Here is a 16,610-nt window from a genome sequence, read left to right as displayed (position 1 = left end):
ATAAAACCACCCCATGACTTGGGCATTTAACTTTCAGTCTGCAAGTCACATGATGTTAAACGTCTGCTAAATGCCAGATTCAGAGACATTCTCAGAAGCTGAAAAGTTTGTACTGCAATACAGCTGAAAATATAATTTCACTATTTTGATGAACTCTTTAGGTGGCATACTGTGGCACAGTGTGCTTATTTTGTATGCTTAACACCGGGATCCACTGGCCTTTTGGATAGATTAAGATGGACTTGAAATGCAAGGTATGGACAGTGTGACCAACCAGACGCCTGAAAAACACTAATAGTCCCACAGGTTTTCATAACAGCCCTGAATACTGGACTTTGACTGGATTCTAACAGGTCCAAGACTCAGTGTGTGTGACTAGTTGGCAGAACATGAGAAGAGGCTCTCCTTTAAGCTAAAAGATGATGTCCAAACACCTGATGGGTAAAACAGAAGGAGTCCTGAACTGAGCTCAAAAAGCTTTGGTGCTCCATCTGGCAGAACCCGTATTATGCTTACCCTGCACCTATTTTACTGTTATTACGTCATGTTTTGGAAATGTCTCTCTCTTTTTCCTCTAGAGACTGCCATTTGTGTTTATTAAATAGCTAAACTAATTAGGAAGCCTAGTTTGTTTGTATTATTATTGTTTTGATTTATTTACAGATAAATCTTTATATAATACAGGCTAATATAATTTTATCGGGCAGTGAAAGACGTTATATCATCTGACAGAAGCCCTTAGATCGCTCCCAATGGGAGATGCCCTTTTATCCACACGATGGCAATGTTGCCTAATGTTCATTTCGGAAAAAAAGCCTCAAGAAAATCGTTTTTATTATCATACAAAATATTTATGATGCGCCGGCTAGTCTTCCCCAAAGTTATGTGGAATTTGTTAAACCCGAATACTTAAAAATCCAACCAATAGAAGACTAAAAACTTAAATCAAGCAATTTAAAGTAACCAATTTGTGGGCGTTTATGCGCACTATAATCAGATGGTCACTCGTGTGACCATTTAGGGCTTGTTTACGCTCCGTAACCGTATTTGTTTTTACGTACTTCGATGGGAATTCCATATTTTTTGATCAACTCCTGTTCGACTACATGGCAACACATTTAAATGCCCTGAAACAGCGTCTCTCTATGTGGAGCGTCTACGTCACGCGCTCTGACCCTCTTGCCCATGGAAGCGCGCGAGACCCAGCCGGAGCCGCCCGTTCATCGCGTGAAAACACCTTTGGAAAGAATGTCATCCGGTGATTCTGTTACAGATGGATTTATCGGTCTCCGCGAATAATTTGCATTTCGGCGGTTTTGCGGTAAGTACCGTTACTGGTGATTTCGCGCATCTCCAATGAAGCGTTGCTAACATCTGGAGCGCGCTGGCGGCGGGAATTCATCGCTGCTTGTCATTTATCGGCACATTTCTTGCATCTCTCCTTCAGTCATTTTCAGAACTGTGCTGTAATAGACGCGGTGGTCAATGCACAAGCGGAGAAGCGGTTTGCATTTCTGTCGATGCCTGCTTTAAAGCTCATTCCATCTGCCTTTCTTTATTGCAGTGTTTAACTGTGCAGAACATATGCATTTGTACTATAGTTATGCTTACATAATTGATGCAATTGTTTAATGCATACAGCTGAATAACTTGAGCAGGTGTAGTGTCGCTTCCACCTCTAATCGACATACCTACACCTCCCATCATCATCTCAGGTCCATCATCAGTCCCTGCATGGCGCATTTCATTAATCTGTTCATCATCTACTAACCTGGGCAATGCATTGCATGTTGCATTATTTAGTCACATTAATTAGAATCCTTGATGACATGTGTAATGGCATCCTACAGTCCAGTATTCCACAGCCGGTGAAGTAGGCTGGGCTCCATTACGACTGATGATTGCTGTCACTGGGACTCAGGTTGCACTATCTTTTAGACACTTTTCTTTATGCATGATTGAACATCCCTCTAAGTCCTTGCTCTCAACTCCTGCTCTAATAAATCAAGAATTATTAGAACAAGTCTGAATCAGTTTGGGCTGTAATGGCAGTGTGGTTGCAGTTTTAGCTGCCTCATCATATTGACCAGAGTTTAGATTGAATGCAGGTTTGCTGCTGTGCACCATGTAATTGCTGCTGTGCGGTGATTTGCTTTGAGCAGTCCACAATTACAGTGTAAATATTGCAGGGACAATGCATCATGATGCGGTAAGACATGTTCCTAAGAGACCCGAGCTGTCTTTACACTGCATTGTCATGTTACATGGTCTGAAAAAGAATCCCAGTGACTGTTGTGTGTGTGTGTGCATTTGAAATAACCAAGGCAGAGTTTCGCTATTCATTAGAAATGACAGAATGATCTCACTGACAGACATAAGTGGTTGTAGTACACAATGTCAGATGACTCCAATAAGTTACAGTTTATTACTGTTTCTTGGTCATCAGGGTTAATAGGATGGTTTGGTTGTTCCCCTCCTCTCGTCTCATCTGAGTATAAACCCAGTGCTCTGACTGACAGCAGACTCCTGGTAAATCCAGTGTGGAGGTGGGTGGGGATTTTAAGGACTTCTAAAGTGGATTTCAGATTTTATTCTTGTAAATGCCAGCACAGTGGGCTACTGCCATTTATGAAGTTTATAAGCTTTAAGTCATTGGATTATGTATGGATGTGTGTGTTTTGCAAGATTGATTCTTTTACGTGAACCGGTTCCTTCGGATTGGTTTGTTTCTTCAAACCCATTAAAAAAGCTTCTTTGGTTCTTTTACGTCATCACTCGAGTACGTCACGCAAACATATTTCTAACAATTTAGTGTACTTTATGCTGATATGTTATGTCAAACAAAGCATATGTGATAAAGCAAATAACTGATTACATTTACGCATTTAGCAGACACTTTTTTCCAAAGCGAATTACAGTGCTATATTCAGGCTATACATTTTTTTTACCAGTATGTGCGTTCCCTGGGAATTGAACCCACAACCTTTTGCACTGCTAATACAATGCTCTACCACTGAGTAGTGGTCGACCAATATTGTTTTTTTGACAGCCGATGCCGATACCGATATCTTGGAAAGCAGAGGGCTGATAGCCAATATAAAGCCGATATAATTATATGTTTTTTTTTTTAGTATTTCATATCGGTTAATTACCGATATAATTTGTCATTTTTTTAAATTAGTATTAATATTTAAGAAATTTGAAATAATTTGGCAAAGGATTAAAAAATAAATGTGTAAAATAAACATACTTATACTTTAGATGACAAAGTATTTTCACAAATAAATAAATATTTAATGAAAATATAATTAAAAAGGAAGTAAACCCTGTAATCAACAGTGCACTTAGTATTCTCAGAAGGTTGTGTGCATTGGGAATCATTTTTTTCAAATAAAGCCAGGGTAACACTCATTTTATATACAGCACACAGAGAAAATGACATGAATATGACAGTGGGTGAATGCATAAAGTGCAGCATAATTTAAAATCACATTTAAAATTTAAAGCATTCAATTCACACAGACCTACCGTCACACAGAGAACATGCGATCATGCAGATCACATGCACACTTCACAAGATCTCACAGCTGGATTCGACTAAGTTTGCAAGGTTTGTGAAATTAAATGTTCATTAGTCATTCAAAGATTTGTTTAAATTATATGAACACATATTTACGGAATGCTGACGGCATACAAGAAAGTATTATAATATTTGCCTTTCTATTACTAATAATATAAAAGCAATCGTTATAATACTTTCTGTATGGATTAATTCTTTTGTCTAACCTTTCTGTCTGATTATTAGACAGACTTCTATCTGTATTAGACAGAACTTTTAATGATGACAACAAGTGAACAAGAGAAAGATAATGTGAGCTTTGGGCGCTCAGGCACAGTCGTTCTCAGCCGTCAAAATAAAAGTGTCGCCTTGAACACATTGGCCAAACAGAAACATTTATCGGCCGATGCCGATATTTAAAAAATGTCACATATATAACCGATATATCGGTTGACCACTACCACTGAGCCACATAAAAAAGTCTGCAGGTACCATCACTTTAAGAGTAAAAAAAAACTATATTTGAGGCACAAAATTAATATTTGTGGCCACTGACAATGTATGAAGTGAAATGATCAGTCTGTGCAAGAATCTGAACATTATTTACAACATTATTGCTTGTAATCCATAACCTCAGGCAAACATCCTGGAGCTCAATGTTCTGTTGCATAAGGACAAATATGTGGTAACAAAATCACGCGTGAATAGATGCCATTGTTGTTTAGAACATAGAGGGAGGATGCCTTTGCAGACCATGACCACCATTGAGTCAGACATGACCAAAAAGCTCTGCCTGTAGGATTAATTTATTCATTTTGAACAAGTTGTTAGGTTCAGCATTGGTCTAGTGTGCAGCACCTATAGTGTATCCTGGTGTAGTCATATTTGTTCAATGCAAATCTCAGGTGGTTATCTCATCTTATTTGGTCATGAATATTTGTGCAAGTGTTGTTTATTTACTGGCTTGTCATCCTCAAGATGTTGCCTCTTCTAAAATGTTTGAATATGTGTTCATACACACATGTATGTGCATTTTAGTTAGGGATCGATGTTTAGTTGATTTGTGAGTGTTATTATATATTTTTTCTTAATTGAAATATTTTGTACTTTAATTATTTGTGCTTTAGCTGTTTACAGTAAACCCTCTTTTGTTTTGCTTTTAATTCCATTTCCATCAACACTTTCCCAACCAGGTTTTTCTTTTTTTAAGTTGCCAGTCACCGCCACCGATTTGGATGATTTTCACTAAATTTTGATGGCCTACAATATATACTTTCCCGACCAGGATTTTTTTTTTAAGTTGCCAGTCACCACCAGCAATTTTGATGATTTTCACAAAAATTTGATGGCCTACAAATATATATTTTTCTGTATGAATATTTGAATATGCATTACACCAATATAAAGATCAAAGCCTCTACTTTTAAACAAAAAACAAAACAAAACAAAAATCTGTTTCATTCTAGCTCAAAACATTCTTTTTTAATCAACACTTGAATATAGGTAGGTTTCATAAAATGTATAAAATGTATAATTTTGAGCAAAAAGGTGAGAAAATCGAATTTTTGTTAAAAACTACATCTGGATAATATTCAGTACGATTATCAAACCATAAATCGAGTAAATCACTTCCATCAACACCTCCAAAGCTTGCACAGCCATATACCACTTCCTGGATCATCATTTTGCTCCATAACATTATGCAGTTTTCATTTATATGCTGTCTAGTGCTGATGATTGCATTATTTATAAAAATTTAAAATAAGAGATCGCTAGTTTTCTCGCCCTGTTCATGTGTGTTTTTGTTTGTTAGGTTTTGTACTCATTCAGAAGATGTGTAATAGCGCCCCCGAGTGTATAACAGTGAAAACATAAAAATCCGTAGAAACTTGTCAGTGGCGGGGAAGCTCTGTCTTCTAAACGACAAGATAACACATCAAGCCAAGTCAAGTCACCTTTATTTATATAGCGCTTTAATCAAAAAGGATTGCGTCAAAGCAACTGAACAACATTAATTAGGAAAACAGTGTGTCAATAATGCAAAATGACAGTTAAAGGCAGTTATTCATTGAATTTAGCGATGTCATCATCGCAGTTCACTTTAAATAGTATCTGTGCAATAATTTACAATCAAGTCAACGATATCGCTGTAAATGAAGTGACCCCAAGTAAGCAAGGCAGAGGTGACCGCGGCAAGGAAGCAAAACTACATTGGTGACAGAATGGAGAAAAAACCTTGGGAGAAACCAGGCTCAGTGGAGGGGCCAGTTCTCCTCTGACCAGATGAAACCAGCAGTTCTATTTCAGGCTGCAGAAAAGTCTAAATGTGCAGAAGAATCATCTGTTTCCTGTGGTCTTGTCCCGGTGGTCGTCTGAGACAAGGTCTTTACAGGGGATCTGTATCTGGGACTCTAGTTGTCCTGGTCTCCGCTGTCTTTCAGGGCTGTAGAGTTCCTTTCTAGGTCCTGATTCACCAAATGGTCTGGATGCGTACTGGATCCGGGTGACTGCAGTGACCCTGTGACTTGGATACAAACTGGATCTGGTGGCTACGGTGACCTCGGGATAAGAGAGAAACAGACTAATATTAGCGTAGATGCCATTCTTCTAATGATGTAGCAAGTACATCAGGTGTTATGGGAAGTGTTGGCGGTTCCGGTTTACCTAAGTAATGCAGCCTAAAAATCCTTTAACGGATTTGGATATTAGAAGCATATTAGTGTGTTATCTGTAAGCCAGGTTAAAGAGATGGGTCTTTAATCTAGATTTAAACTTCAAGAGTGTGTCTGCCTCAACATAAGTTCATGTTTTATTCTTTAACATAAAACCAGCTATACCCCACTTGTGATTTTTTGTTTCTTAAAAATGACAGTTGCTAACAAGTTGCTAAATGGTACTACAGACGCTGTCAGAAACATATAAAGTCATCAATAGTATGTGGAGACATGTTTTTAATTAAAATATACATATTAATCAAGGATTTATTGACTTTAAATGCACCTTTTTTCGATATATACAGAAATACGTGCTTTCATATGTCCTTTAGTTACGATTATTTCATTTATTCGCTATACGATTTCTTTCTAATATCTCATTTTAGTTTTAGGCTGAATTAAGGCTTTAGTTTTGTATTTATTCCAGTTTATATGAAAAGGTTCATGTAGCGTGGTTTAAAATTCATCCACAGAGTAAATCCTTTTCACTGAACAAAAAGTTGTCGGAAGCCTAGTGGTGGCGACATTGAACGCGAGCGCGTGATGACTGGGTGAAGGAGGAGCAGAAAGCAAGTGCGAGGTTAATAATATTTAATGAGAATAATGAGACAATACAAAACTGGGACACAAATAACGCTGGGAGGAATGCACAGTCCAAGATGGTGGTGAGGAATGATGAATCCGATGAGGAATGATGCTCCCTTTTGCGGTATCTTACATTTTTAAGGTGTAATAATATTAAAACTCCATACTCATCGGGAAGAAGGAGGCGGGAACCGGCGCAGAATCAAAATGAAACTTTAATGACAAAAATTAACACAAAACAGAGCACCAGCCCCTCACGGACGACTGGTGCGCACAAAATAAAAACCAAAACATAAAATATGGCCCAGGCCTGGTCCTCTCTTGTCCTTCACGGACGTCGCTCCAGTTTTATATCCTTCCATCTCCTACGTGGGACTCGAGACCGGTGGTGGGGCGCAGGTGCAGCTCATCTCCAATCACCATGCCCCACTCGTCACATAAGGCATGTTTAAACATCACAGAGTCAGTGAGCGTTAGGTGCAGAGAAGATGTTATTCATGTTATGTTGTTGGCGTGATGTTATGAGGACGCTGCTAATAAAGTTGCATAAGGATACACAGTGTATTCATGTTTATTACTATATTTACAATATACCACAGTTTTTATGCCAGTCGTATCATTTTATTTTGTTGTATTTATCCGTCACACTTTAAAGCCCGGTCCGTGAAAATATTGTCTGACATTAAACCGGTCCTTGACGTTAAAAAGGTTGGGCACCGCTGGGTTAGACGACTTACCACTGGCACAAACTGAGCAAGTTAAAACAAAATCGTGGACGTCACAAGCCATAAGTGGCCACAAGAATCATTGTTTAACTAACCCCTTGGTTCGGCTTATCCCTGGATGACAAGCAACGTTAGAGCAGTGACCCCACTGAATAACTTCGGACTGTAACTCTTCCGGCACAAATAAACGATTCGGTGGGCAACCAGGCGGAGGCATTACCCCTTCTGAGGCTGTCTTGTCCTTCGATTCGACCTCCCATATGAGTGCTAAGACGACTATTTTCTCAGGTAAAATACACTCGGGAGTCATCGGGCGGAGGGATCAAAAATACATAACAAAGAATCGGGTTTGACAATTTTGGAACCTGGGCGGTACGACGGTACGTAAAATCAAAACGACAGAACCACCGAGCCTGCCTGGAATTGAGTCTTTTGGCAGTTCTAATATACTTTAAATTCTTATGATCGGTCCAAACTATGAAAGGTACCCCTGAACCTTCCAACCAGTGACGCCACTCCTCTAAAGCTAATTTGACGGCCAACAATTCTCTGTTACCAAGGTCATAATTGCGTTCAGCAGGAGATAACCAATGGGAGAAAAACTTGCACGGATGCATCTCATTGTCCGAGGTAGCATGTTGGGAAAGAACTGCTCCTACCCCCCCCACGAACTGCCGTGTGGGATCAGGGACTACAAGGTTGGGAAACGACACAAAACGGCTCTTGAGGTTGGTAAATGCGGTTTCGGCTGCATCCGACCACCTGAACGGAGTACAGGAGCTCTACCCACCTGCATGGCTTCGTGATCGTCGACGGGACCGACCATGTTCTCTCGACTTGAGTGGCCCCTTTCCGGAGAGACTTAATGGCGTGTAGGACTGACTTGTCTACCCAGGCTGTTAATACGAGCGTCTACCCGAAGGGCCAGGTTGATTAGGCCATTGAGCGTTGGGGGCAGCTCGAGGAGGTAGATCTCCTTCTGAACATGGTTGGCCAGCCCATGCAGGAATCGATCCCACTGCGCCGCCTCGTTCCACTGGCAAGTGGCTGCCAGGGTGTGGAACTGAATTGAATAGTCCGCCACTGATGATCTTCCTTGTTTCAGGTCCGAGAGCTGGTGAGTGGCCTCCCTGCCGGCCACGGCTCAATCGAAGACCCATTTAATTTCATCGGAGGGGGAGTGGAATGAGGCGCAACATGGATGTTGATTCTCCCACACCGCCGTCCCCAATAAGGTGGCCCTGCCAGATAGTAGTGTAAGCGCAAACGCAACCTTGGACTCCTCTGTCGCGAAGGTGCGGGGCTGTAATGAAAAAATGCATGGAACATTTGTTAAGGAAAGTCTTGCAAAAGTTTGGCTCACCGGAGTAACTCTCTGGCGCCGGAAGTCGCGGCTCTGGCAGGAAGTGGTCCTGGGAAGTCTTCCGGGGGATGGGCAGCGCAGGTGGTACGGTGAGCACAGTGGGAGAGGTGAGTTGGTGAATCTGCTGGGTAAGCTTGGACACCTGTGTCACCAGAGCTTGGATCCCGTGTCCGGTGTTCACGATGCTCTCCTGCTGCTGATCCATGCGGTTGACGCTGTGGTGAATGAATTCCGACAATGAAGTGGTGCTCGCTGCTTCCATGGTGGGTGAGAGCGTTCTGTGATGACTGGGTGAAGGAGGAGCAGGAAGCAAGTGTGAGGCTAATAATATTTAATGAGAATAATGAGACAATACAAAATTGGGACACAAATAACGCTGGGAGGAATGCACAGTCCAAGATCAAAACCCAGAGATCACGGTTTACCAACCGTGACAGAGTGACCGTCTTGGTGTAGTTCATTATATAACCTAATTTTAAGTTCTGGCACTTTTATTTAGGCTTCAAAATTCATAAAAGTTATATTATTTTGTGAGGATTATCTTGAGAGAACAAAAGTATGTCATATTTCCCTCACTATATTTTCTCATAAATCTAAATAAAATGTATATTTTAGCAATTTACAAAAAGCATTAGGCTACTAAACATTATTTAGCAAATAAAAGGTAGGAATGATGTGACCTTTGGTCATCTCATTGTGATGTCATTTGCAGATACAATGCTCCAGTGATTGTTTTTTAAAGGTCCTGTTTTTCGTGCTTTTTTGAAGCTTTGATTGAGTTTACAGTGTGCAATATAACGTGTTCATGTTTCGTTTTTTAAAGGTCCTGTTTTTCGTGCTTTTTTGAAGCTTTGATTGAGTTTACAGTGTGCAATATAACGTGTTCATGTTTTGCATGTAAAAAAACACAGTATTTTTCACACAATTCACCTATCTGTATACCGCTGTTTTCACTGTCATAAAAACGGGCTGATGACTTCCTTGTTCTATGAAGCCCCTCCTTCAGAAATACGTGACAAGTTCTGATTGTGCCAGCGATTCCTGTGTTGTGATTCGACACCAGCTGGGCAATACAAACTGGCAATACTGATCTGAACGCACGTGCTGGAAATGTATTCATAATCACAGGAGCGTTATTACTGATGAGATAAGCATGAAAATCACATTCGATTTTTTTGCACAGCCCTATCATCTAGTTCACAAAGCTAAACAGCATTGCCCTTTGTGTAATAAGTTACAGAAACTGTTAAAGGCACCAACTTAAATAATAAAATACACTTACCGGTTGTGGTCCATAAACAACGCCTTCTCCAGACAAAGATGGAACTGCTCCATCTTTCAGGAATAATCTTTGTGCAAAACGGCATTAAACTGATTGAGATTGAGGAAGCTGTCCTCAGCTCGCTGTCCTCAGCAAAATGTGCTGCACATAGTTTTACATGTGGACTATCATTTTCGGGAACCAAGACAAACACAAATGCAGCTCTTCCTCTTCTCCATGCAAGCGCAACAAGACCATGCCCCCTTTTTTGTTTTTTCCTGTGGGCTGAGGTTAGTCAAAAAATTGTTTTAGTGACGTCATTGCTGCAGGGCTGTAGTCCAAACGGGTCGTTTTTTGTAGGAGAATTCTGTTAAATAAAATATCTTGCTTGGCATTGAACTTTGAGTTTTAGAATTTTACAGATATTATTTATACTCTAACAACAACATTACACACTAACTAAAGTTTAAAACATGGGATCACGAAGAACGGGACCTTTAAACATCTTGCGCCATGAGCACACATGATCGGGGTAGAGTGAACTGAAAGCAGTTGTCCCTTAAAACTGAATAGTCCACAAGGTAATTTTTTAATATATACTTTTGTTCCTTTAATCTTTTTTCATTATCTAATCTCATCCCATCTAATCATAGGACTGCAGAACATCCTATCAAAATTCTGCTCTTGAAAATGACTTTCTACTCTTTGCATGATGTGCTTTTACATAAAAATGAAAGCTGAAGATGCTATTGTTTCTATCTTAAAGACATTAAAGCCATCCAGGATGAGGAAAAAAGGAGTGCATCTGCTGATCATACTATTTTTTGCTGTCAATTGGGGGAGGGGAAGGGAAGGGAACAGGTTGTCTTGTCATGCTGTTGCATGCTGGGATGCTGGAACACACATTGGAATACTTCCCTTGTTGCCCTGCCATAATGCTGCCAAGAACTCCAGGCTTTCTGTGCCATTCTAATAAAAGTGAATAGGACAAAGATTTCCATGCAGTTTTCTGGTACACCATCAAAATGAAATTAAAAGTTAAATCCTTGTTTGCTTGCGTTATACACGTTTTGGTCCTTGTGCACGATTCACCAGTTCACATTATTCCAAAGAAAAATGTTTGTCTTTCAAATATTCCACCAAATTGTAAATGGTTATATGTCAAGATGCTTGTGAGGATGAACTTGACCTTCAGCTTCTACATTCCAGCCTCCTTAAAAGTGCTTGCCTACTTTTCAAGATTCAATTAATTCCATACGGATAACATCAAGCTCTGTCACATTATAGAAGTAAAATGGCTACCGATTACTGTTTTATGTTGACTTTAAGGAAGTCACCTTCACTTATATATCAGCCAGGCCAATTAGCCAACCAATAAATTACCAGTTTAAGGGTATCTGAATCGTTCTAGTGTTTTTCCTGTAATGTGAAAAAGCAGAATTTTCAGCAGGCATTACTTCAATCTTCAATGTCACATAATCTTTGTTGTGTGTTCCTGTGTGCAGGGGGAATGCCTACTCCAAGGCAAAGCCCTGTGGAGGAAAGGGAGGTGCTGAGTGGTGAGGGAAGATCCAACAACAACAACATGGCGACTGATGCCACCACCACCAACCTGCTGGCCTCTGTTAAAGAGCAGGTATGCCGCACAGTTTCCATCTGCCAGTGTCAGGCTGGAGGGGAGCTGCAATCTGAAGAGCAGCTCAAACATGAGTGGCCACAGATTGTAGATGTATTAAGTCAACCTTTTGCTCATTAGTCAATAGTCATATTTGCATTATTAATTCCTGGGTGGGGAAAGTTGGCTTTGAGGATATTTTGTTATTTTATTTAAATTTTTATAACAAATTGTGTTTTTTATCATATATTTTAATATATCAGTTTAAAAACCAGAGTCGTATTCAACGTAAATTTACACTTAATTTGAAGGCTAGATTTTAGTTACCAATTTTATTTTATTACAAATCTTTGTAAGTGTTTTTATTGTATATTTTAATTTATTACACATTTTATTTTATATTATTATGTTTAGAAACAAGCTGATAAAGTGTAGTTTTAAATTTAGATAATTTAATTCATTTTAAATACATTTATTTATCTTTTCTTTTCCTATTTTTAATTATATATGTGTATAGTTCATCATTTTATTTTACCAGGCAAGTTTGGTTAAGAACAAAATGATTATTTACGTGTTTTCTCACTCTTCGGCCTTCTAATCTGTTTCACAGTTCAGTGTGTCATGAAAATGAATTATTAAACGGTTAGCTTAATCATTACAAATCTTGTTAATAGCATTCATTAATGCTGTGAGTCTATGTTCAAATCTAACTGATCGTCCCATTACCAGGCTTAACATGTTTCACTAGCACACCAGTAACTGCTGCATAGATTTCATTGCATTGTGAGGGTGTGATTGCTGTGATTTTTGTGTGGTCAAGTCTCCTCTTGGACAGAATCAGGACATAGGCAAGTATTGTCACTCTGAACAATAGGTTGAATAGAAGCGTCCTGGTACAGCTGGTAGCTCACAGCATGGCACAAGGCAGATAGCCATTGCCTGACTTATCTCGCCTGGAGAACAACACTCAATAATCTCTCCTTTTCACTGGCTACATTAATTGCAACCTCTTGTAATGCTTGCCAGCTTGAAACCTGCAATACTTTTAGAATATAATATCTATTTCAGAGCAGATACAATGCTCCAGAGTCATTTCGTTGCAGTCTAACAATGGCAAGCAATCATGAAAATATGCAGTGACACAACAAAGTGATATTTTTTCTCCTCAGAATACTATAGTCAGTACAACAGCAATGTGGGCTGTTTATATGTGTGTGTGTGTGTGTGTGTGTGTTTGAGAGAGAGAGTGTGTCCCCTTTAAGGGCAGCTGCATCAACGAGTCTGTCTCTATCACAGAGAGGCAGGCCAACAGTGCAGCCTTCTCGCCTTCCGCACACACACACACATAAACAAACACACATGCATTGCACACACACAGAGAGACTGAGGCAAGAGGAGGGGAAGAGGCCACAAATTCAGAAGCAAAGAGCAGCGAGACAGGATGGAAGCTGAGAAGAGACAGGATTTAAAGACAATGGATGTTAAATTAATGTTGTAACTGGAAACGGGTATGATGTGTGTACTGCCTACACATGATGGATATGTTTTTGATGGTAGAAGGCAGGGGTGGTGACACTTTTGTCCATCCTGTCTTTCTGAAGGAGCTTCAGTTTGAACGGCTTACCAGAGAACTGGAAGAAGAGAGACAGATTGTGGCCAATCAACTGGAGCGATGCAGGCTGGGGGCGGAGTCTCCAGATGCTCCGAGTGACAGGTAAAAAACAGCTAATTTAAACATGCTGTACATTTAGCTTTCCTCATACTACATGACTTGCTTTCCAAATTATGTTTCTTTCATATATTGAAAGTAAAAGTGTTATGAAGTAGTAGTCAATATTGCATTCTGTACACCGTGTAATAGCTTTGTGTGAATAACAGACTTAAATCCCATCTCTTTTGCTGTTGCTCTTCAATCTGCATTCGTATACATTCAGATATGGTGCCTTGAGTCCTGTAACCAGGATTAACGTCAGTAATGTCAAACATCATGGGTTTTTGCTTGTCTTGTCATACAAGTTTTGAGTAAATGATGGCAGAATATATTTATGAACATCTGTGCTGCTTTCTCGTTACGTTATTACCATGAGGCCTGCTCAGCATGATTTTCCACTCAAAACATGCGCGCGATTGTAAATATTTGATCACTGTTGCTGATGTGGTTTTTAACAGTTTTAGTTAGAAATGGCAGTACTGAAGGAAATGAAAATTGTAATTTGACTTACCTTCAGTGAAACACAGATTTTTAAAGCAGAATGTCCAAGGTTACACAACACTGAAGGGCAAGGAGGAGGATACCTAGCAAATGTTTTATCCTTTTTTTTTTTGAGCTTTATTATAATTTTTATCTATTTTTATTTCTTTTTTTATTATTTTAAATTTAAATTGTTGTTTGTTTAATTTTAGCATTTTTAATGTTTTTTTTCCAATGTGACTATATAGTTCTTCTTCATTTTTATTTCAGTTTTAGTTTTAGTTATTTTAGTATTTCAAGTTAAACTAAAATAAAGCAATGAATTTTTGATAGTTTCTTTTCTTTTAGTTAACATTTATTTTATTTCATTTTTAGTTTATGGTCTTAGTTTTAGTTTAGTTTTTATTTTTAGTTAACGGTAATAACCCTACAGTTCATTTTTGTTGTATGTAACTGAGCAGCTTGAACATTCTGCTAAACATCTTCTTTTGTGTTCCACAGAAGACAAAAATCATGCCATTTTTTATTTTATGATGAAATGTTTTATTAATAAAAATGACAAAATAAACTGAACATCATAGTTACATAATTTGTACAAGGAGGTTTAATTATTGCACTTTAATGCTATTATTTTAAAGCATTCAAACATATCTTATATGAGTGTATCCGTGGCAACTATGCATTTAAACCCTCCTCCCTTCACACATAAATGGATCATTCTCATGCCCCTGCCTACACGCGAAACACATTTAGCTGTATAGTATATGTAGTCTGTGTACATACTGTACAGAAACACAGCACTCGCTGTTCTGTTTCTCATGGTGTGTGTCAGTATGAAGGACAAGTGTGCAGTGAAGCGCAAACAGTTGTCTCTCTTTCCTCACTGAATAATCACTTTTATGGAAAGTGGGTGTTTGTCAATTTACAGTAAACACATTCAAGCTTTAGGGTATTGTGAAAGTTTCTCGTTTAATGAATGTCATGAAAAGAGTGCTCTTGATAAATCAGAGATGTTTGCTACAACCATCGCTTTAGAAAGATTTATATTAAATCTGGTTAAGCTGAAGTACAGTCTCTTGTTTTGCCACAGTGAACTCTTTGTGTCTGTATGTGTGCATGCACATGTCAGCTGCCTGTTTGTTCTCCTCCTCTGTAAAGGAGTGCCTGTTCTGTTTTTACAGATGGTTTGTACTGTTTTGCCACAGTATACAAGACATTTTTCCCTTTTGCTTGAAGAAGGTCCATGTGTGCATTCTTGCTACCATGCGCCCTGTAACCTATTACCTTTAACCTTTCTCTGTGTGGCATTCCTGCTGTCCCCACTGTGCCCCCTTTCAGCTGTCGCTGTACCAGTGTCCTTTGACCCCTCCTTTGCAGACAGTGTCTCTTTTTGGCAGACATTAGCAGACACTCTTCTGCTGTTTTATGACAGTGGTGTCTACATCCAGTTATTAATTCAACCTAAACTCCTAATTCCACATTCTGTCATTTTGCTCTTCTTCAGTTCCTACAAAAGCACAAGTATGTTCATTTCTTGACATTAACCGGACAGGATTTTAAAAAATTGTGTCACAGAGATGAACGCGGCAGTCAGTGGACTATAACAATGTGATTGATGTTCACTTGTAATGGTCTCCTAATGCTGGGCAAATGGAGCGGATCTTTTTGCTTTTCATTGACTTATTGGAAGATGAGATGGGCCATTCTACAAAACAGATGCCATTTGTGCTTCTCCTAAACGTGTGAAAAATAACTAGAAATAGAAATAGCTGATGCCAAATTTGAGACATGCACAGTTCACTATGATTCACTAACACATCAACAAAACAACAGTACATTTATTTTAATTCCCTATTTTTTTTTACATTGTTTTTTTATTATTATTGTATTTTTTAATGATAATGCCTTTTTGACCAGGAAAATAAATGTTAGTTTACTGTATTTACTCTTTCTATATACTGTACATACTGTATGTAGTACTGTGGGACTATTTTCAGGTGCTGCATAATATCACGGCTCCTGCTGCACCCATTGTACGGCAGCAAAGTTTCTTGATTATTACGCCAGAATGAGAGTATAGTTCCTAGCCATATCATCCTAGAAAATCGCAACTTTTCATTTTCCATCGGTCTTAGTACATGCTGTGACTACAGAAGAGTCCAGTTGTAAATAGGAAAAATATTTAAACTCTTTCGTCATTTTTGAGCATGATGCTAACAGTCTAATCAGATTCAATGATATATGTTAAGCTAAGCTAAAACTGCTACTGCCAGACCTGGAGATTGGCTGAATGGATTTCTCAACTGAAAACTCAACTGTTCAACTCTAGGAGAGTTGGAAAATGAGCCTATTTACAAAAAAAAGACATTCCATTCCTTTAAGACATCATACATGCTGTGAAACCCTGTTAAAATCCAACTATTCATCCCACAGTTCTTCATCGAAACAGATTTAGATAGATTTAGCATTAAATTACTTGCTCACCAGTGGGTCTTCCACATTGAATGGGTGCTGTCAGAATGAGAGTTCAGAAACTGCTGAAAAATGTAATCCACATGACTCTAGTCCATAATTAAAACATTGTGAAGCGAAAAGTC

The 16,610-nt window shown here is 38.9% G+C and overlaps 1 protein-coding gene across 8 annotated transcripts in view; it reads left to right on the top strand.

The window, feature by feature from the left end:
• The first annotated feature begins 844 nt into the window (after positions 1 to 844).
• The window catches only part of LOC113093118 (plakophilin-4-like), a 39,548-nt gene continuing 23,782 nt past the window's right edge, over positions 845 to 16,610 (top strand). For 3 of the 8 annotated variants that reach the window (XM_026258977.1, XM_026258970.1, XM_026258958.1), the window contains exons 1-3: positions 845 to 1,321; positions 11,713 to 11,843; positions 13,424 to 13,536. In XM_026258977.1, coding sequence (XP_026114762.1) covers positions 11,718 to 11,843; positions 13,424 to 13,536 — 239 coding nt within the window. In that variant the 5' untranslated portion in view covers positions 845 to 1,321; positions 11,713 to 11,717. Of the gene's footprint in view, positions 1,322 to 11,712; positions 11,844 to 13,108; positions 13,338 to 13,423; positions 13,537 to 16,610 lie in introns of those variants that run through there. The other 5 variants (XM_026259008.1, XM_026258992.1, XM_026258987.1 and 2 more) reach the window with 4 other exon arrangements.

This window comes from Carassius auratus, chromosome 6 (genome assembly GCF_003368295.1).
Source record: "Carassius auratus strain Wakin chromosome 6, ASM336829v1, whole genome shotgun sequence".
Lineage (NCBI taxonomy): Eukaryota > Metazoa > Chordata > Actinopteri > Cypriniformes > Cyprinidae > Carassius > Carassius auratus.
Note: the sequence above shows the minus strand (reverse complement) of the source record. Positions and strands in the feature narration are given on the sequence as shown.